We start from the raw sequence: 19,434 nt of genomic DNA, 5'->3' as shown, positions 1-19,434 counted from the left end.
ACGTCAGGTCCATCTCCCTGGAGGTCCTCGGCCAGGTGCGCACACTCTGTCCCCCTTCTGCAGAGTGACGAGGAAGTGACAAACAAGGACCCAGGAATATCACACTTCCCCACACACACCTGGAAGCACCCCACGGCATCCAGGCCATGTCCCTTCCTAGGAGCCAGGCACCCATGGGCTGAAGCTGGAGGCCCTGACCAGGCTGGGCTCAGACGCCCTTGTTTCCCACAAGTAGAGACAGAGCCGGCACTCTGCTTTTACTTCCTCCTCGCTGCAGAGATGACAGGACAGGTGTGTGTGGCTTGGGGAGCAGGGTGGTGGCCAAGGGCTCAGGTACATCATCCCAACAGTGTGACCGCCGGCAGGGTCCCCACCTGTGCCCCACTATGGGGACATGACTTTCCAAACCTCAAAGAAAACAGGGTTTATTCTGTATACAGGGCCAGGCCCACAGCCCTGGGATCAGGGTTCATTTAAGAGTCCAGGCGAGTCCAGCTGGGGTCAGGGGACGGGTCCCCACCCGTCTGGGGAAAGGGCACGGTGGCCCAAGGCTTCCTTCTGCCAGGGAAGAGCTCAGCTGCCCGCACACACAGCTGTCCAAGTCTGGAGATTCATTTCTGTCTCAGCTTTTTGATGAAGGACACCTCATCCCGATTCCGGATACCATAACTGAAAGAGAAGGAAAGGCAGAGTCCAGCCTACAGAAGGGCCCAGCTGTGACTCCTCCTCCGAGGCTTGTGTGGGATGAGAGAGGCCAGGCAGGAAGAGCGCAGTGCTGGGGAGGTGAGGAGGGGGCAGGGCCATGCTCCCCAGCCACGCACACTCAAAACCCTCTCTCCTGGCTCTGCAGCCTGAACTGCCACAGCTCCTCTGCCTCCTGTCCTCCGGGCAGGGAGGTCTCCAGGGAGTTCCTTGCAGGACAGTCAGGGACTCTCCTGGTCTCACACACTCCCCAGGAATGGATTTAAGACCCCTTCTTTCTTAAGAGCCTCTGGAGGAAACCCCGGCCCTATGGCAGGGCCTGGGGAACAAAAGGGCCACAGATCAGATAGCTCCCTGTAGCTCAAGACGGAGCCTGAACTTACTCTCGGAGTTTCTTCCGGTCTTCTGTGAGCTTCTCTCCCGCGGAGGTCAAGTGGTATGTCCTCCACACGTAGGACCTACAGATGGGAATTCAGTGAACCACAAGCAGGGTGATTCAGGAGGCTGAGAGCACCCAGGCGAGGGGCTGGTAGCAGCTCCTCTAACCAGGGAAGCCGCATCCAGACACACTGGGCATGCCCTAAGGTGTCCCCACGTGCAGCTACCTAGCTGCCCGCGTGGTAATGCAGAGGAGGAGCAGCTAGGACAGGGCCCGCAGGCACAGGAGCACCTGCCCTTTTTAAAGGCTCGGGACAGGGAGCTCGATGCTCTAGGCCGCATCCTGAGCAGAGCCCAGGGGATGAAAAGGCTCGCTCGTGTCCAGCACGTCCTCCCTGTCTCCCAAGAAGCGCTGAGGGAGGAGCCAAGGCTCCACTCACCAGCTGATGTGCTGAATGCCTCCCTCGCGCTCCTGCCTGAGCTGCACATATCTCTGGATGGCCTTCTTCAGGTCCAGGACAGTGGCGTTCTGGACTACAACCACAGCTGCACAAGCAGGAGAAGATCCCCAGCGTCAGGTGTCAAGAGGAGAGCCCAGAAGCTCTGATGAGCTCTGTTACTTCTCAAGGCTCAAGTCTGGGCAGGTGTGGGTGTGCCCAACAGGCCTGGGCACAGCCCGGAGTTTCCACCCACCAGCCCTGCTAACATCCTCTCCTGTGAAGGTTCAGACTGCTTGGCCTGAGGGGGAAGGCAGTACTTACGCATAACTTCTCCATCCATCTTGCACACTCGCACTGTCATTGCTTGGCCGTATTCTAATGCTATTTGGGAATTAACCTCTTCTAAAGTAACCTGGAAAAGACCAAGGATGGAGGTGGGAGCTCCCTTCACCACCCCGAACAACAAAGGCAGACAAGCGGACAGCGTCTATAAAGTTAGGCAGAACCTTCCTGAAGTCTGAGGAGAACGGAAAACTGGGAAACATTGATCTTTTGTCTGAAAATTACATTATTTTTGTTTACCCCAGGCTTCTACACACCAACTTTTGGTTGTTTTTAAAACACTGCTGACATGTCAAATGTCCTAACTAGTCGGTTTTTCGGCACCCCTTTAAATTTCAAGCCCGAGGCCAGAGCCTCGTTCGCCTCCAGGCCCGACAGGAGCCTTCTGCCTAGACGCTCCGCTACGCTCGGAAACGCCTTCCCGAGGCTGCAGCCCCCAGCGGTCCCAGGGTCCGTCCGCACCCCGGGGGAACGACGCGGCCCTCGCGCACCTGGATCGGAAGGTCGCAGAGCAGCGGGTCCTGCACAACCATGGCCAGGCCCTCCTGGAACACGTCCACCGCCTCGGAGTGCGGCAGCGCCTCCTCCTCATCCTCCTCGTCGTCCTGCGGCTCTGGCCGCGCCACGACCCGCGGCTCCTCCAGGGCGCCGGGTTTCCAGCCGGCTTCGCCCGCACAGCGGCTCCACGCGACAGAGGCTATCGCGCAGGCGCCGGGACCGCTCCTATATCCCCACCTTCGGGGCGCCGGGGGCGGGGCCATTCGAGGACCAATGAGAGATGAGCTACTGGGAGCCGGCCGGCCACTGCTGTACTTGGGGGCGGGGAGGCGGCGTGATTATTGGTGGGCTGGCAGGGGGCGGGGCGGGGACCAAGGGGCGCTCAGAACGCCGGCGCAGTGCTGCCGCGGGCGCTGCCGGGAGCGCCGGGCCTGTGGCGGCCATGCTGCTCTTCTGCCCGGGCTGCGGGAACGGGCTGATCGTCGAGGAGGGCCAGCGCTGCCACCGCTTCGCATGCAACACCTGCCCCTACGTGCACAACGTCACGCGCAAGGTGGGCGCGCGCGGCGCGGAGGCCCACGCTCTCGCGAGGCGGCCGCGCGACCCGGGCCTTCCCCGCCTCCTTCCCCGCCTGGATCGGCGTCCTGCGGGCCCTGCCGGCCGCCCTGAGGCTCTCCGCCAGCCACGCACTGCTCCCGGGGCCTGTGTAGAGCTTTTGCGCCCGGGTCGCTCTTCCCCTCGGTACCCGTGTCACTCGTCGCTCGTGCTTTTACCCGAAGGATTATTTAAAGTTGCAGCCTCTTTGTCCACCTCGCCTTTCTTCTCCTAATCTTATTTTTTTAATAGGACTCGTTTGCCTTCCATTGCGGTTTACAATTTACTTGTGCCCCTTGTTTGTTAACACTAGGGTATACGCTGTAGGAGGGCAAGCATTTTTCAGTTTTTGCTCGCTCTTATATTTTAGTCTGAACATCTGGAATATATTGGATATTCATTACGGAATGGTACATACTGTGTTATAACTCGTTACTTTCCATCGATATTGCGTCTTTCCTTTTTAGAACACCTTTAATAGTTTTTAGAAGTAGAGCACGCTGGTGTTACCTCATTCTTAATGTTTATATACTGCTCCACCATGTAGCTGTGTTGTGGGAGTTAAGAGTCTGAAATTGTGAAGGGTGACATTTCAAGGACGGCTGGTAAAACTTGGAGAATAGTTAGAAAAACCTCTGCCTGCGAAGAGTGGCTGGGCCACCCTGCCAAGTGCTCCACTTTGGCCTTAGTCGTCTTTGGATCTTTTATTTCAGTGACCAAGTATTGGAGAGGTGGGAGAACAAAAGGGTCACGCCAGAGCCATTTCCCCCTTCCTGCTCTGTTGCTTCATCCAGTCCTCACAGAATCTTGTTTATTGGATCATCCCAATTGTTGATCCTCCCGATTCTCATGGAGATTCCTGCTCTGTGACAGCAGGAACTGTGCTTTCGTTTAGTATTCCTCCCTTCGTGTTGAAGGCAGGAAGCAGAGTCTGGGGTGATACTTGAAGGCATGGTTTGGTGACCCGGCTTTGTACTGTTCACTTACTGGGAGAGTCTGAAGACCTGCTGTTTGTTGTTTGTTAGGTAACAAATCGGAAGTATCCAAAGCTGAAAGAAGTGGATGATGTGCTTGGTGGAGCAGCTGCTTGGGAGAATGTTGACTCTACTGCAGGTGAGAGGGAAAACCTTTTCTGTTTCAGAGCTGTGGGTAAGGATGAGGCCGCTGGCTGTGCCACTGCATAGCAGAGTCTGTGATGTATCAAGTGGGCTTCTGAGACTAGAAACTGTTTTCTTCTCTAATGTGTTTGTTACGCAAACAGTATTGGCACAAGCTGTTGTGGAGTAATTCAGACCTGAGTTAAAGTCTCAGGGTGACCTCATAGTGATGCTGATTGGAGTAATTAAAAAATCAGTCTAAGGATTTTGTTCTAATATAGTTTTTTTTTAAGTCAAAGATAATATTAAACTGCTCTAAATATTCCGTTAAGTAAGGATTTGAGTCTTGATTCATTTCTGATAGCGACAGATGTGACCAAGGAAGGAAAGAGAGCCCAGCACGACCAGTCCAGAGAGGAGGAGGAGCTTAGGGTGATTAGTACTGTCTTTTTACCCCAGAGAGGACCATCCAGATCTGCTCTGTGAAAAATCTTGCACAGGCAGAATTTGTCACTGGGAGGTGAATTACACACCAAAATGGTGTCTGAGTGTTTGAAGGAGTTTTCATTAAGAGCGAGGTTCTTGAATTGAAATCTCGGTGAAAGTAAAATTAAAAAAGAAAAAAGTACAATCAAGACCACAAGTTGTGAGAGCACAGTGTTGTGCTCTCAGTTGTGAGAGCACAGTGGGAATGACAGCCCCTTGCAGGAAAACCTTGCAGGGCACCCCAGGCGAGGGATACCAGTCGAACTGGGGAGTGTCTGCAGCTGTGTTTCACGAAACGTCCACTTATAACAAGCATGTTGATCATGAGCATCATTTCTTTTTTTTAGTAAACGTGGGTCACTGTTTGTTCTTCTCGTTGCCAGAGCCATGTCCCAAGTGTGAACATCCTCGAGCCTATTTCATGCAGCTTCAGACCCGCTCTGCAGATGAGCCCATGACCACCTTTTACAAGTGCTGCAACGCTCAGTGTGGACACCGCTGGCGGGACTAAGGCCAGGATGGCCCAGCTGCGTCAGCGTCTGCGTGCTTTACTGCCCAGGGTGTATTCCCAGCTGCGAGTGTGAACTGTGTGTTCTGAGGGTCTTGGGTGGTATGGTGGAAAGCTGACCCTTTAAGGGTGGCTGCCCAGGGGGTCAGGAAGTATAGCCTGCCTCCCAGTCAGCAGATTAACTCCTTGATGTCCAGTATGTCCAAATTCTGCCCATGCTGTGTGTGGACAGGAGTATCCATAACTGAGTGCATCCTGTTGAAGGTCCTGTTCTTCCTCTTTTATGTATATTGGGCAGTTGGTGTTCTCCTGCCATCAGCCAACACTCTTCAATATTTACATTGTTTGTACAACTAATAAAGTAAAACTTACTAGTTTAGTACATTAGATGCCCCTCAGTATTTAACTGTTAATTGCAAACTTATTTAATCAAAATTTATCCTGAATATTTAATTAAAGTTAACAGTCTTGTTATCACCTTCTCAGTGTTTTAAATGCCTTAAGAAGTAGACATCAAACCTTAAATCCCCAAACCGACTGCTATATTTAGGGCCAAACTGGTTACAGAATTGCTAATAACATGGATTTCTATTTATTATTTGTATTTTTGTTTCCTAGAATCGCAGTACATTTATTAGATTGTATGTTTTTTAATACTTTCTGTATCCATCTTTCTACTCTAAAGAGAAAAAGGACACTCTAGGCTCATGGGGGCAGGATTTTGGTTATTGATAGATTTGTTTCTTGCTCAGGGCCTCAAATTTAATTACTTCCAAATCTCTCTTGTTGAATTATAGTTTACTTCCCATGTGGCTCAGCTGGTAAAGAATCTGCCTACAATGTGGGAGACCTGGGTTCAATCCCTGGGTTGGGAAGATCCCCTGGAGAAGGGAACAGCTACCCACTCCAGTATTCTGGCCTAGAGAATTCCATGGACTGTCTAGTCCATGGGATCGCAGTGAGTCAGAAACGACTGAACGACTTTCACTTCATAGTTGACTTAGGAGGTTTTAGTAGTGTCCGGTGTACAGCGTAGTGATTCAGTTATACGTACATGTATATATAGACACACACACGAGTGTATATGTATTCATATATATGTATACATATTCTTGTTTGCATGTTTTTCCATGATGATTTATTACAGGATTTTCAATATAGTTCCCTGTGCCAAATCACTTAATAATGAAGTTTCACTTATGAAATAATGGGACTTAAATTTAAGTCTTTTATACAGATTCTTGCTTTTTTCCAACTTTTTATTACTTTCTGTTTTTTGTCCTGCTGGGTAGCGTGCAGAATCTTGGTTCCCCAGCCAGGGACTGAACCTGTCCCCTACATTGAGAGCGTGGAGTCCAACCACTGGGCCACCGGGAAAATCCCAGATTTTTACTTTTTTGAAACTTGTTGTCTTACATAACTTGTATAATTTGTATAATTCAGGAAATTTTAAATTTTATTTATTTGTTTTTGTCTGCGTGCAGTCTTCTCGTTGCAGAGCATGGGCTCTAGGGTGCGTGCCTCGTGGACTGTAGAGCCCGGCCTCAGCAGTGCTGGCATACAGCCTCAGTTGCCCCAGGCACGTGGGGTCTTCCTGGACCAGGGATTGAACTCATGTCAATTGGCAGGCAGATTGTTAACCCCTGGACCACCAGGGAAGTCCGCTTTTCGAGAAATTATTAATCTTTTGTTTGAAATGATTATGGATCGCATATGTATTTTCCTGTTGGAACACGTTGACCAGATCCTGAGCCCATTGTCTCCAGTTGTTTCTGTTTCAGAACAGTTTGCACTGTTTTTGCAAATGGGTGTTTGTCCTGTGGGTGTCACTTTAGTGTCTTCTTATGGATGGCTGGATGGCATCACCGGCTTGATGGACATGAGTTTGAGTAGACTCCAGGAGTTGGTGATGGACGGGGAGGCCTGGTGTGCTGCGATTCGTGGGGTCGCAGAGTCAGACATGACTGAGGGACTGAACTGAACTGAACTGATGCCATCAGTTATGTTTCCTCAGGGGTCTGTTCTTGTTTTCGCTTGTTACTGGAGGCAGCCTGGTCAGCGGTGAAGGTCATGCCCGCTGAAGTTACCCTGCTTGCCTGTCAGTTGCTGAACCTCTTTCATTTTCTCCTGTGTAAAACGAAGATAGTAATAGTCTACTTCAGGGGTTCACAGCTTTTTCTGTAAAGAGTCAGTATTTTGGGTTTTGTGGGTCAAGAGTCACAATCAAGAAAGACATAAGGAAGCGAGCTCTTACAGAGAAGCTCAGAATGTAACCCTGCAGTGTTTGTTATACGAGCCCCTTGATGAAAGGAACGCACACCATTTTGTGTAACCGAATTGGTGTTTCTTGTTAAAGTTGCACGTGTGCATCTCCTCACCCTGGTTCAGGCGGGGGGCAGATGCGGGTCACTGTGACCTTGCTGATGGCTCAGTAGCTGCCGGTGGTGAGAGACGTGGGTATTGTCTGCAGCGTGTTTGAGGGTGAGCAGTGCAGTTGCAGTCTGTGGACGTGTCCTCCACGAGGCTGCCAGCTGTGTGACCTCGCGCTGCACCTGTGTGCACCGTCAGCCGTGACACTCAGCGGCAGGTTCCAGGTGCCGTTCTCCCGCGTTCACGTTTTCTCGGCTTTGCGAGTGCTCCCACGTGAGTTGCTAGTTGTTTCCTTGGTCTGTGCCCAGAAGCTCGTTCTTCAGGCCTTTCCCCACTTAGTGTCGAGGCATTGACTCCTCGCGGAAGCGGCAGAGGGCGGGTCCGGTGATGTTTGGAGCCATCGAGAGCCGAGGAAAGGCGCTTCAGATTATCTGCCTCATTTTTAATTGACGTGACATCGCTCCCAGTGTCCTTAGCTTTCAGAACAGCTGTTCTTGACCAAAAACAGATGGTCTTAAACGCATCTTCTCTGGACACGCTTCCCTCAGCTTCTGCAGTCAGACACCTTTAAGTCACCCTCAGCGGCTTTCCTTCCTGGGTTAACGATGAGTCCCTGGAAAATTTAATTCCATTGCCTCATTTTTATTTCTTGTGAAGAAATTCTGTTTTGTGTTGAGACTCGTGCCAGAGGAGCGTTTAGCCTGGTGATGTCGACTACTGCAGTGTTGTCGCATGACACTCTCCTCTGCCATCCAGCTCACTGATAACAGTAGCTCGCACTGCCCTGGGCCTTAAAGACAGGGCATTTGGAGCCCTGTCTTCTTACTGTGACATGACGGGTGTGCAGTGTAAGCAAGCGAGCAGAAGCGTTGTGAAACACTGTGGCCTTGAAACACTGATAAGATCGCTGCTGAGCCGTGAGCACACCAGGGCCGCTGTAGACAGCGCATACAGGCGGTGTTCCAGAAGGTGGACCCTGACATTTGAATTTCATAGTCGTTCCACATGGCATGTAATTCTTTATTTTTTCCCCAACCATTTGCAAATATACAAACTTATTCTTTGTTTATTTAATTTATCTATGGCCTTGAGGCGCAGCACGTGAGACTAGACAGCGAACCTGGGCGCAGGGCAGTGAAAGCGCAGAGTCCTAACCACGGGACCACCTGCGCATTTTCTGTTGTAACTGCTGTTCGCTCACAAGTTCTCTAACGGGGGCGGGCTTGCCCCCGGGCTGCTCCTCCTCGTCAGGTATGAGGACATACGCAGCTCCACGTGTCCCGTCGTTAGGGCACGTCTGACCAGCGGTGCTTGTTATTCTCTGGGCCTGTTTTTCGAGGGGCTGGGTTTCGGGAGATACTTAGTGGCCCTGGTTGTATTGTCTTTGTATCTGAGGTTTTCCCTCCATCTGCAGATTTTGCTTTTCTGTTTATCTCTGTGTGTTATCACTAACCTAGACAGTGTGTTAAAAAGCAGAGACATTACTTTGCCAACAAATGTCTGTCCAGTTAAAGCTATGGTTTTCCTAGTAGTCATGTATGGATGTGAGAGTTGGACTGTAAAGAAAGCTGAGGGCCGAAGAATTGATGCTTTTGAACTGTGGTGTTGGAGAAGACTCTTGAGAGTCCCTTGGACTGCAAGGAGACCCAATCAGTCCATCCTAAAGGAGATCAGTCCTGAATATTCATTGGAAGGACTGATGCTGAAGCTGAAACTCCAATACTTTGGCCACCTGATGCGAGGAACTGACTCATTTGTAAAGCTGGGAAAGATTGAAGGCGGGAGGAGAAGGGGACGACAGAGGATGAGATGGTTGGATGGCATCACCGACTCAATGAACATGAGTTTGAGTAAGCTTCGGGAGTTGGTGATGGACAGGGAGGCCTGGTGTGCTGCAGTCCATGGGGTCACAAAGGGTTGGACACGATTGAGCGACTGAACTGAACTGCGTGTTACAGGAGGTGGTGGGGTGCCAGGCTGTGGCATCGGAACACTTCCTGGGCAGAGGCAGTGGCCTTCACGCATCTCAGTGTCTGTGACCTGCTCTCCCGTCTCTGTAGCCTGCATGCTGTCCTGTGGGTCGTGTGCGGCTGATGTGCGGTCCGTTGGTCTCAAGGGAGTGAGTTCTAGCCTGAGAGAGAAGGAAGCTCTCTTAATAAGGATACTAGGGCAGGGATGGCACCAGTGAGTATAAAAGTGTGTAAGGGGCCAAGATGATCAACATTTAAATGTTAGAAGTGTGATCGTGTCCCTGGTCGTTCCTAAGGTGTGTCATGGATTTGAGCCTCTGATGCCATCTTGCCGTGGGTCCTGGTTTCTGCAACTCCAGAGAGCTGCAGCTCTGGTGTCTCCAGATCTCCCCTCAGCTGGGTTAATGCACAGAACAGACACACACAAACACATTGATACGTAAACTCAGGCACAGGGGCATGCTAAAGTGCAACCTTATTTGGCACCCCTAAGAACATAACAGTCAATAAGTTTATGAAAAGATGCTTATCTTTACTGATAACCAAGGAAGTGTATATAAGACAGCATTGAAACGTCTTTGCCTATCAGATTGGCAAAGATTTAAAAGACTGCTGTCAAATGCAGTGAGGACTGCAAGCATCCTTACATGTCTGATGGGAGCAGAAGTCCGTGTATTTCTAGAGGACCGCTTGGCAGCATCTATTTTGAGATCTTAGGCCCGACAGTTTGCTCCAGATCGCTTTTTTTTTTTTTTTTTGTACAGCACTCATCCTGGTGATTAGAGATCCAGGCCTGGAATTACTCATTTAAAATGGCATGTTTACACCAGAAACGAATGCAGTGTTGTATGTCCATTAAATTGAAATAGCAGATGTGGGCAACAGTGAAATTGTCCACCAACAGGATTATTAAACCATGATCTGTACCACCAGTAAAGGCATGAGGTAGCTTTTTATGTGCTTCTCTGAAAAATTTGAAAAGAAAATTTTCAGAGAAAATTCTTTTTTCTGAAAAGAATTTGAAAAGAGCCGGAGCAACGAGGTGGCTGTTAAATGAGCGTTTGTTGGAGCGTAGACGTGGCCTGGAGGGCCTTGTGCCCGGCTTCCCACAGGGGCGTCTCTCTGGGGCCAGGGGCTCCCATCTTTTATTTCCTTCCTTAAGCGAGGCTGCAGCACTGTGAGGTTTGACTATCTCCACCCACCCTGGCGCTCAGGGACTGCCTGAGCTGCAGCCTGGGAGACAGGCGCTGCTCTGAACCTGGTCCACGTCTTCGCCTCCCGGCGCCAGTTCAGGGAGCAGCCCCGCTCACCCGCCAATCGATGGGTGGCCCCCAGGTCCACGTGTGGCAGCTTGCCGTCCCTGGCGGTGGAAGGTGGGGTTTATGGTGGGTGCTGGTCCCCTCTCGCCCCTCTTAGGCCAGCTGCCGTGCTCTTGGGCTGGTGGTTTCAGATGTGGGCGGCCTGTGTCAGCCTCCCGCGCAAGGCTCACGTCACTGGTCGGTGCAGTTATCTCCTGAATCAGGCAGAGGGACTTTGCTGCAAGCGCAGGGGTGGCTGGGTGACAAGCCACCTGCAGGTCTCAGGGGAGCATCACGCCTGCCATGGGCGCCAGCAGCTGCATCTGGAGAGGTGAGTGTCGCCTGGGATTCTCCACTGCTCAAGTCAGCGTGGACTTTGGGGGACGGGGCAGGTGGCCCGCAAGCCCCGAGCTCAGGAGGAGCCTGGGGGGCATACTCAGAAGGGCGGCAGGGCGTTGGGGAGGCCACCCTGGTTCATCAACTCTGTCCTGCCTTGGGCATCTCCTGGTGACAGACATGTGCTATAGGAATGGCGGGCCATCCTGGCCTGGCCTGTGAGCCTTGTGGGTGCCACTGGGCAGAGGGGCTGGCACTGAGCTCGTCAGGTGGAGTTCAGGGTAGGCTTAGGGCCAGGGTAGTTCCTGACCCCTTGGGGGCAGCGCGTGGGCATTCTGGGGTCAGGTGGTCTCAGCTCGGACGACTGAGTGGAGATGGGGTTCAGTCCTGGGGCTGGTAAAGCCTCTGCTCTCGCCCATGACTTTGAGGGGCTTTAGGTCTGAAGAGGAGTCTGTGGACCCCCCATTGGACCTGTGGGCAGGGCAGCAGGAGAGGGCAGGCTTCCAAGAGGGCTCTGCAGCCAAGAAGATGGAGAGGAAGAGGGCTTGTGCTCGAATGTTCCAGAGCCCCGTTAACATCTTCTCCAGGCAAAGGCAGGCCTGGGGGAAGGTCGGGATGTCTCTTCAGTTAGGAGCAGGTGGGAGGGCGCAGCAAGAATCAGACACCCTGGGGGAGCCTGATGCCAGGGCTGTTGATGGCCAGTTCGGGCTGCTGGCAGGGCTGTGTGGGCGTGGGTGGAGCAGAGCGCCGCCCTCGTTGAACCCCAGGCCGTTGTCAGCATTCTTTCAGCCATGCCATGCACGGCGCCTCGGCGGAAGGCAGTGACAAGGTGGGGGTGGGGGGTGGGGGGTGGTTTGGGGGGTGACAGTGAGCAGCTCGTCCTGAGGCATTCCCAGCCTCAGCCCCCTCCTCCCTCTGTCCTGGGTCCTGCTCTCTGGGCCCCGTCCACCCAAGGCCCCTGCATCCCGCCCGCGTCTCTCCCTGGCTCTGGCCTGGCCTCTCCGTGTCCCGGGACGTCCACCTCCCTGAGGCAGGTGCCTGTCCGGCTGGGCCATCCCAGGACAGGTGGCCTCCCTGCCCTGACCGCCCCGCCTCTGCCCTTGCCCAGCAGGGTCCTCAGCCCTTTGCCCCGGGGCGCCAGGTCCTGCTCCCGTTTCCTGCCTCCTGCCTCGTGCTGTGTCTCAGGCCCGCCCCCCAGGTCTGAGCTGCCCCGGGAACCAGCCTCTGGACTCCCTCCTCTCCCAGCAGTGAGGGCAGTGGTGGATCAGTGCCGTCTCAACCGCAGCCTCCATCCCACCCCGGGATGGGCAGGGATAGTCTGTCCCCATTAAAAATACAGACTGTGTGAAAGGGGACAGGAAGCCAATCCGGAGGGTGTGGTGCGCTGCATAAACCCCGCCCTGCGGGCGTCTCACCTGGTGAGGCCCGGGGCGCTGACCCTACGAGGTCCCGGCAGAAGTCCAGCTGCATGGCAGCCCATGACTTCTTGGCGGGCGGGAAGCCGGGAGGCAGGCTCTGGGCTGGAGGTCATCTGGCCAGACCTTGACCCTGAGGCCAGGGAGGAAACGGGGTTGGGAAAAGGGGCCAGAGTGCTGTCTGCCGAAAGCCGTGTCCACGGACCAGTGGGAAGGGACGAGCCGGGTGGGGATGTCGGCCTGGCCCCCGCAGGACGGGCATGTGGGGCCGCTCTCCCGTGGGGCCCCATCCTGCGTCGCAGCCACCCCGCGACCTGTCTCCTCTGGGTGTGATTGGGCCTCCCTGGGGCCATCCTGGCACTTCTTCCTGCCCTACATCCTAAATGCCCCCTGCCCCCCACATCCTAAGTGCCCCCCGCCCCCCACATCCTAAGTGCCCCCCGCCCCCCACATCCTAAGTGCCCCGCCCCCCACATCCTAAATGCCCCCCACTCCCCACATCCTAAGTGCCCCCCACCCCCCACATCCTAAATGCCCCCCACTCCCCACACCCTAAGTGCCCCGCCCCCCACATCCTGGTGCCCACTTCCCGGCCACCCCCCAACATCCTTGTGGATGACCCCGTCTCGGGCTCCCTGAGAGCCAGCTCCCTCCCCCCGTGACTGCCAGCGGTTTGTGGCAGGTGATGCTTCAATCCAGAGGCGGGTGAGGTCTTCCTGCCTGTTGATCTGATGGGTCTGTCGTGCGGGTCCATGAGGAGGCTGCGGGGGTGGGGTGGGCGTCTGCTGCTGGGAGAGTGGGTGCGGGCTCTGAGCGCTTCCGGGCTGCGGTCTGTGCTTGTCTGCTGCTTTTCTGAGTCCTTATCACCCATCAGGCTTGCATAACCAGGCTGGCCCTGCTTCCTGCGAAGGAGCTATCAGTGTACCATCTGGGGCTGCAAAAATGGGGTGACAGGGCGTCAGCAGCCTGCTCACCCCAAGGTGCTTCCTCGCATCCAGCACTGGGAGCCCCGCCCCAGGGTGCTGTCCCCTGCAGGGCTCCTCAGGATGGGCCTGTGGCAACAGTGTGGGAGGTGCTGGCGGGCATGTGGACACCCCCTGCCTTTCCTCTGCTGTCCTGGGGCAGAGCCCTGGGGTCAGCCCCCCACCTCCCGTGGCTCTGGTGGGAACTCACGTGGATGTACACCTTGCACAGTTGGCCCAGGTGTGACACCAGTGGGTCCAGCAGATCTGCCCTTCAGTTGTCATCTACAACCGTGTTCCCCCAACCCTGACTCCCCTGCAGGGGGGACCTGGGGCCCAGGCTCAGAGCGCTGCCTGCTGGACAGACCTGGACACGTGGCTGATTCAGACCTGGGAGGCCTGAGCTTGAGCTCCTGCGGGTTGCTGCTCCCCTGCGGTGCTCAGCCTCCTTCAAGGGATGGGATGAGGGAGCGGGTGGTGACTTGCTTGAAATGCCCTCCCCACAGTGCCACCTCGGGGCGCGGCGGGGGGCGGGTGGTGCTCTCTACACAGCCCCTCAGCCCAGCCTCTTCCAGGTTGGACCTTGCAGAGCGAAGTTCTGATGAGAGAGGCGGGCACCTGCTTCCTGCTCTGCGCCTGGCTCAGCCTGGGGGTCCCTGTCCTGGGAGACAGAGGAGGTGAGGGCTGGCTCAGGGCGTGCAGGGGCTATGGGCACAGAGCGGGGCAGGGTCTGGGCTGCGGGTGCCCATCTTCTGCAGACCGGTTGGGGCTTCAGCCCCACCCAGGGCGCATGGTCACAGCCCATCCCCTTAGGGTGCCCAGCCCCGCCGTGGTCACCTCAGGGCTCCTTCTCTCAGGCCTGCCCTGTCACAGGGGGTCAGCGCCAAGCCCTCCCCCTCCCCTGGCCCTGCCCCAAGGCAGCCACGGTGAACTTGCCACGGTCACTGTTCCCAGGGCCAGGGCCTGGGGCTTTCACCTGCTACAATAACAACATCCTCAGGATTGAGTGCCGCTGGCCTGGCCCAGCGCTGGGCCAGGGGGCCGGCTCCTGGCTGCTCTTCACCAGGTGAGGCTGGAGAGCGGGGGCAGAGGGCAGGGAGCTGGGGGGGCCATGGTCCCTTGGTGCCCACACGTGTCCTTTCCAGCAACGTCGTGCCGGGCAGCAAGCACAAGTGTGTCTTCTGGGCCGGCGTGTGCACCGTGGAGCTGCCGCCCGAGGAGGTCCTCGTGCCTGCTGACAACTTCACCATCACCTTCCACCACCACATCTCCGGGAAGGAGCAGGTCAGCCTTGTGGATCCACAGTATCTGCCCCGGAGACACGGTGAGACCTGGGTCGGGTGTGTTGGCTGGGAACCCCCTGGCCACAGCCCACCGCCCATAACCCCCGCCACCCAGTCAAGCGTGCCCAGTCCCTGCAGACAGACCCAGGGCTTGCAGCAAGTAGGAACTGAGGGGTGAGGGGTCGGCCCACTGGTTGCCGGAGGGCTTGGGTCTGGAGGAGGATGAAGGAGCAGGGCTTTGAGTTGGGGCTGGAGCTCCAGCGTGAGTCCCTTGAAATGCACTTCAGGCACGCCAGCTTAGATTTGAGATGCATCTTAGCTGCCTCAGGGGTTGTCTCGTCCCAGGCTCCCAGGGAGGCCTTGCTCTGAGAGGGCCTTGGTCACATCCTCATCCTTCCCGGGAATCTTTCTGATCCCCAGTCTTGGGCGTGCTGACTCACACACCCTCACGTGGCTTTGCTCTGTTTCAGTGAAGCTGGACCCCCCCTCGGACTTGCAGAGCAACGTCAGCTCTGAGCACTGTGTCCTGACCTGGAGCATCAGTCCTGCCTTGGAGCCGCTGGCCATGCTCCTCAGCTATGAACTGGCCTTCAAGAGGCAGGAGGAAGCCTGGGAGGTAAAGCTGGGTCGCCCACCCTGGGGCCCGTCTCTCCTGGAAGCAGCAGGAGATGCTGCTCTTCCCACCCAGGGTGCTTTCACCTTGGAATTACAAGGAAGGCAGTGACCAGAGCCAAGGGTATGTGAGTGCAGAGTGGTGAGCGTGCCTGTGTGTGTGTGTGCGCGTGTTCCCAGGGCCTGCCTATGTGGATGAGTGTGCATGCAAGTGAATGCACGTGAGCGTGTGGACGTGCAGTGTGCCCGCGTGCGTGTCCTCTAGGGCTGACGACCCAGTCTCACCACTGGCATCTCCCGACTGTCCTCATCCCCAGTGGGCTCGGCACAAGGATCACATCGTTGGGGTGACCTGGCTCAAACTTGAAGCCGCCGAGTTGGACCCTGGTTCTGCCTATGAGGCCCGGCTGCGAGTCCAGATGGCTGCCCTAGAGGGCGAGGTGGCGGAGGAGGAGCGATACGAGGGCGTGTGGAGTGACTGGAGCCAGCCTGCCTGCTTTGCCGCTCCCCCCAGACGAGGTGGGCGCTGCCGTGGCCGCTGCCCCCGGGGTCTGGGTGGGGCCCCTCCTGCCTCCGAGTGTCCCACCTTTCCCCCTCCTACCCCCTCTCTCTGAGATGGTCAACGGGGTCAGTTTGGGGGGCTCCCGGGAGTGACCGTGGCCCCAGGCTGCACACCAGGACCCGCTGCTGCCCGTGGAGCCGGGCGTAGCCTCGTCTGCTTAGGGCGGCCTGGCTGACCCCGTGGACAGAGGTCCTGAAGGATCGCAGACCCTGTTGACCCTGTGGATGGAAAAGGCGAGGCCCAGGGGTGCGTGCCTCACCTGGTCTTGCAGGCGTGAAACAAACCTCCAGGGCCTGTCCGGTACTTCCCCTGTGGCCCAGGCACTCGGCTGGATGCCTTGGCGAGTCAGAGGGACACAGCCCTGGTCCTTCTCGCCACAGGTCGCCTGGTCCCTGCTCTGGGGCAGTCTGATAGCACCCTGGTCGCTGTGTCCCTCTTCCTCCTGCTGAGCAGCCTGATCTACTTACTGTTCAAACTGTCGCCCAGGTGGGTGACCAGGGATGTGTGTGAGACCATGTGCTTGTGTGTGTGTGATCGTGTGTGGGAGTGTGTGCTTGTGTGCGTGTGATCGTGTGTGTGTGTGTGTGTGTGTGTGTGTGTGTTTGGGCATGGGGTCAACGGTGCATTGAAGGTTCAAACCTGCAGCCCCTCCCTGCATGCTCCTGGATGGGGAGGGGTTTCAGGCCTCTGCCCTGGACCAGTGGGGAGTTCCCAAGTTGCCATGTGCGTGGGGGTGGTAGACAGTGTGTCCCCAGGAGCCCTGGACACTGTGCTGTGGTCTGAGCCCTGTCTCCTGCCTCTGGAGGTGCCAGCCCGTTGCCTGGTTCTGTGGGCACAGTGCTGGGCGTCTGGTTTCCATGGGCCCCTGTGCCCGGCCCTGGGGGATGCTGCTGAGATCCAGATGAACACAAAGGCCCTCCTGAAACAAGCCATCACACGGTCAGGTGACAGGGTGCAGGGCTGGCCCCACAGGAGACTGGCCGGGCATGGACAGGGAGCAGAGAGGGTGAGAGGCGACTGGACAGAGAGAGCCTGGGCGAGGGAGGGGTCAGGCTTTTCCTTGGGTCAAAGGAAAGCCCTTGAAGCCTGGCCACATGTGATGTGACCTGGCTGATGTTTTGAGAGAGGAAGTTCGTGGTACAAGTGAGGAGGAGGCCTGCGGGGCAACCAGCAGCGGTGTCCAGACGGAGGCAAGTGTGGGAGCTGGCGGGAGAAGCAGAGATGGAGCCAAGGGGAGGGAAGTGCCAGGGTCTCAGGAATAGAAACTGATGGGACGTGCGGGTGGATGCTATGTGACCTGTGCCCCCTGAGGCCAGCCCTGGTGTGGGGAATTGGGCTAGGCCCCCGGGGAGGCTGCTGAGGTTGACCTGGACCTGCTGGATTGGAGCCCAGTATGCCATCCTCAGGGGAGGACCACTGGGTCCTGGGTGGGTAGATGCTCAGGGAGAAATCAGGCGGGCTTCCTGGAGGTGCTGTCTCCCTCTCAGACTGAGGACAAAGCTGGGCACCTCCACTGCGTGGCTTGGTATAACTCAGCTCTGTGGGGTCACCTGCACAGGGCCCATAGGTACACGTGTCAGATGTGGACCCAGTGAGGGGAGAGCGCATGCGGGGCAGGGACGGGCCTGCTGCTAGAAGGAGCTGAGGTCCCTGCAGTGACGCCTGGAGCAGGGCTGCAAGGAGCCCCTGGCCCAGGTCTCTGAAGCCTCTGACTGCCGTCTCCTGGCTGCAGGATGAAGACAGCTTTGTACAAGGATGTGCCGTCCCCAGGCCCATTCTTCCAGCCTCTGTACAGCGTGCACAACGGGGACTTCCAGGTTTGTGACCCTGCGGGCCAGGGTTGGGGTGGGGCCGGGGTGCCCTGATGTCCGGCCTCCCCAGGATGTGGGCTTCGATGAGGTTTGGGGGCCTTTGTCAGTGCTTTGAGCTTTTTCAGTGTATACAGTGGCCTGTAGAGTATATATAGAGGTATATACACACTATGACTCAAATGGGAAGAAGAAAAATTAGCTTTGTCGTGTGGCTGAGCTCTTTTTCCTCTTGTGTCTCTGATTTCATTGCTGATGGAAAAACGTGAAGATTCTTGTGACATTGCCTCTTCGGTTTGCAGTGGCCCTTTGAGGTGCCAGCGCCGGCGGCTGCGTCTTCTGATGCCCTGGAGCCGTCCCTGGTCCCTGGGCTACTCTGGTGGCTGCTGTGGAGGGCCTGGCCCCTCCAGGCCCGCTGGCTGGTGTGATGAGTTGGCCTCCCACCCCCGTCATGGTGCCCTCGTGGGCTCTCACAGGCCACTCAGGACAGCTTGGTGGCCCTGTGGTCCCCGCTGCTGGCCGGACGCTCTTGCTCCCCAGGCAGAAGGAGCGGCAGGGGAGCTCCATGGGTGGTCTCTGGTCTCACTGTCTTGGGCCCCTTGCTTTGTCAGAGGATGGAGCTCCGGGGGTCCGCGGACTGGCTCTGCATGGCTGGGTTCCTCCTGGCCTTTTCCTCTCTTAACAGAAAGTATGGTTTCTAAGATTGTCATCGAGAGAGATGATTTGGAGCTTAAAGCTGAGGCCTTGATCAGGGCTGTGGGGTAAAGGTTACCCTGAACTCCCCTTCTGGGCTGTAGGCACCCAGCCCCTTCCCTGTAGAACCACAGCAGCCGCCGGGGGTTAGTTAGACCCCGCAGGACGTGGTCTGGAGCCACGGACTGGCTCTCCGATGGAAGGTGTGTGTGCTGCACTCGATGGAGATCCCTGGTCCCACGTAGGAAACAGTTTCTTAAAAACTTCTTTTCCATGATGGTTTGTCACAGGGTACTGGCTCTACAGGAGGACCTTGCTGTTTATGCGGCGTGTATGTAAGAGCTTGCGTCTGCTAGCCCCCAGCTCCCAGAATACCCCTCCCCCACCCCCGTGGCGATCACAAGCGTCTTCTATGTCCGGGAGCCTGTTTCTGTTTTGTAGACACGTTCCCTTGTGTCGTATAAGCGATTTCATATGGTGTTTGTCTTTGTCTGACTTATTTCACTTAGTATGGTAATCTGTGATTGCAACCGTGTTGCTGAAAATGGCATTATTTCATTCTTTTTGTGTCTGAGTTATATTCCATTGTGCACACGCGCACACACACACACACACACACACTTCTTCATCCATTCACATATTGATAGACATTTAGATTGTTTCTCTGTCTTGGCTATTGTGCATAATACTTCAGTGAACATTGAGGTACATACACCTTTTTATAAAAAATATGTATTTTTAATTGGAGGGTAGTTGTTTTACAATATTGTTGGTTTCAGTTGTGTGTGTATATATATACACATATATACGCATGTCCCTTCCTCTTGAACCTCCCTCCCATCTCCCACCCTTCTAGGTTGTCACAGAGCATCAGATTTGAGCTCCCTGCCTCATACAGCAAATTTCCACCAGCTGTCTAATTTTACACATGGTAATGCATGTATCTTTTTGAATTAGAATTTTGTCTGGATATATGCCCAAGAGTGGGATTGCTGGGTCATATGGTAGCTCTATTTTTTTATTTTAAGGAGCATCCATACAGTTTTCTACAGTGGATGACCAGTTTATTCCTACTAACAG

General features: G+C 55.5%; 3 protein-coding genes across 10 annotated transcripts in view; 2 read left to right on the top strand and 1 right to left on the bottom strand.

Annotated features, from left to right (window-relative positions):
- Positions 1-409: 409 nt before the first annotated feature.
- SNRNP25 (small nuclear ribonucleoprotein U11/U12 subunit 25) lies at positions 410-2,638 on the bottom strand. The gene is made up of 5 exons (XM_019987890.2): positions 2,354-2,638; positions 1,842-1,932; positions 1,521-1,626; positions 1,086-1,160; positions 410-669 (listed from the first exon to the last, which is right to left on the bottom strand). The coding sequence occupies exons 1-5, from the start codon at positions 2,621-2,623 to the stop codon at positions 612-614; spliced, it is 600 nt and encodes a 199-aa protein (XP_019843449.1). The 5' UTR covers positions 2,624-2,638; the 3' UTR covers positions 410-611.
- Positions 2,639-2,754: 116 nt separating this feature from the next.
- POLR3K (RNA polymerase III subunit K) lies at positions 2,755-5,522 on the top strand. Its single transcript, XM_019988233.2, has 3 exons — positions 2,755-2,913; positions 3,980-4,067; positions 4,921-5,522. The coding sequence occupies exons 1-3, from the start codon at positions 2,803-2,805 to the stop codon at positions 5,046-5,048; spliced, it is 327 nt and encodes a 108-aa protein (XP_019843792.1). The 5' UTR covers positions 2,755-2,802; the 3' UTR covers positions 5,049-5,522.
- A 153-nt stretch (positions 5,523-5,675) lies between these two features.
- Positions 5,676-19,434, top strand: part of IL9R (interleukin 9 receptor) — a 45,647-nt gene continuing 31,888 nt past the window's right edge. For 2 of the 8 annotated variants that reach the window (XM_070779319.1, XM_070779314.1), the window contains exons 1-6: positions 14,082-14,462; positions 14,542-14,720; positions 15,150-15,295; positions 15,609-15,810; positions 16,234-16,339; positions 17,586-17,670. In XM_070779319.1, the coding sequence (XP_070635420.1) occupies positions 14,104-14,462; positions 14,542-14,720; positions 15,150-15,295; positions 15,609-15,810; positions 16,234-16,339; positions 17,586-17,670 (1,077 nt within the window). In that variant the 5' untranslated portion in view covers positions 14,082-14,103. The other 6 variants (XM_070779316.1, XM_070779315.1, XM_070779318.1 and 3 more) reach the window with 6 other exon arrangements.

Source organism: Bos indicus, chromosome 25, assembly GCF_029378745.1.
Source record: "Bos indicus isolate NIAB-ARS_2022 breed Sahiwal x Tharparkar chromosome 25, NIAB-ARS_B.indTharparkar_mat_pri_1.0, whole genome shotgun sequence".
NCBI lineage: Eukaryota > Metazoa > Chordata > Mammalia > Artiodactyla > Bovidae > Bos > Bos indicus.
This window is presented reverse-complemented; position numbering and strand designations above follow the sequence as displayed.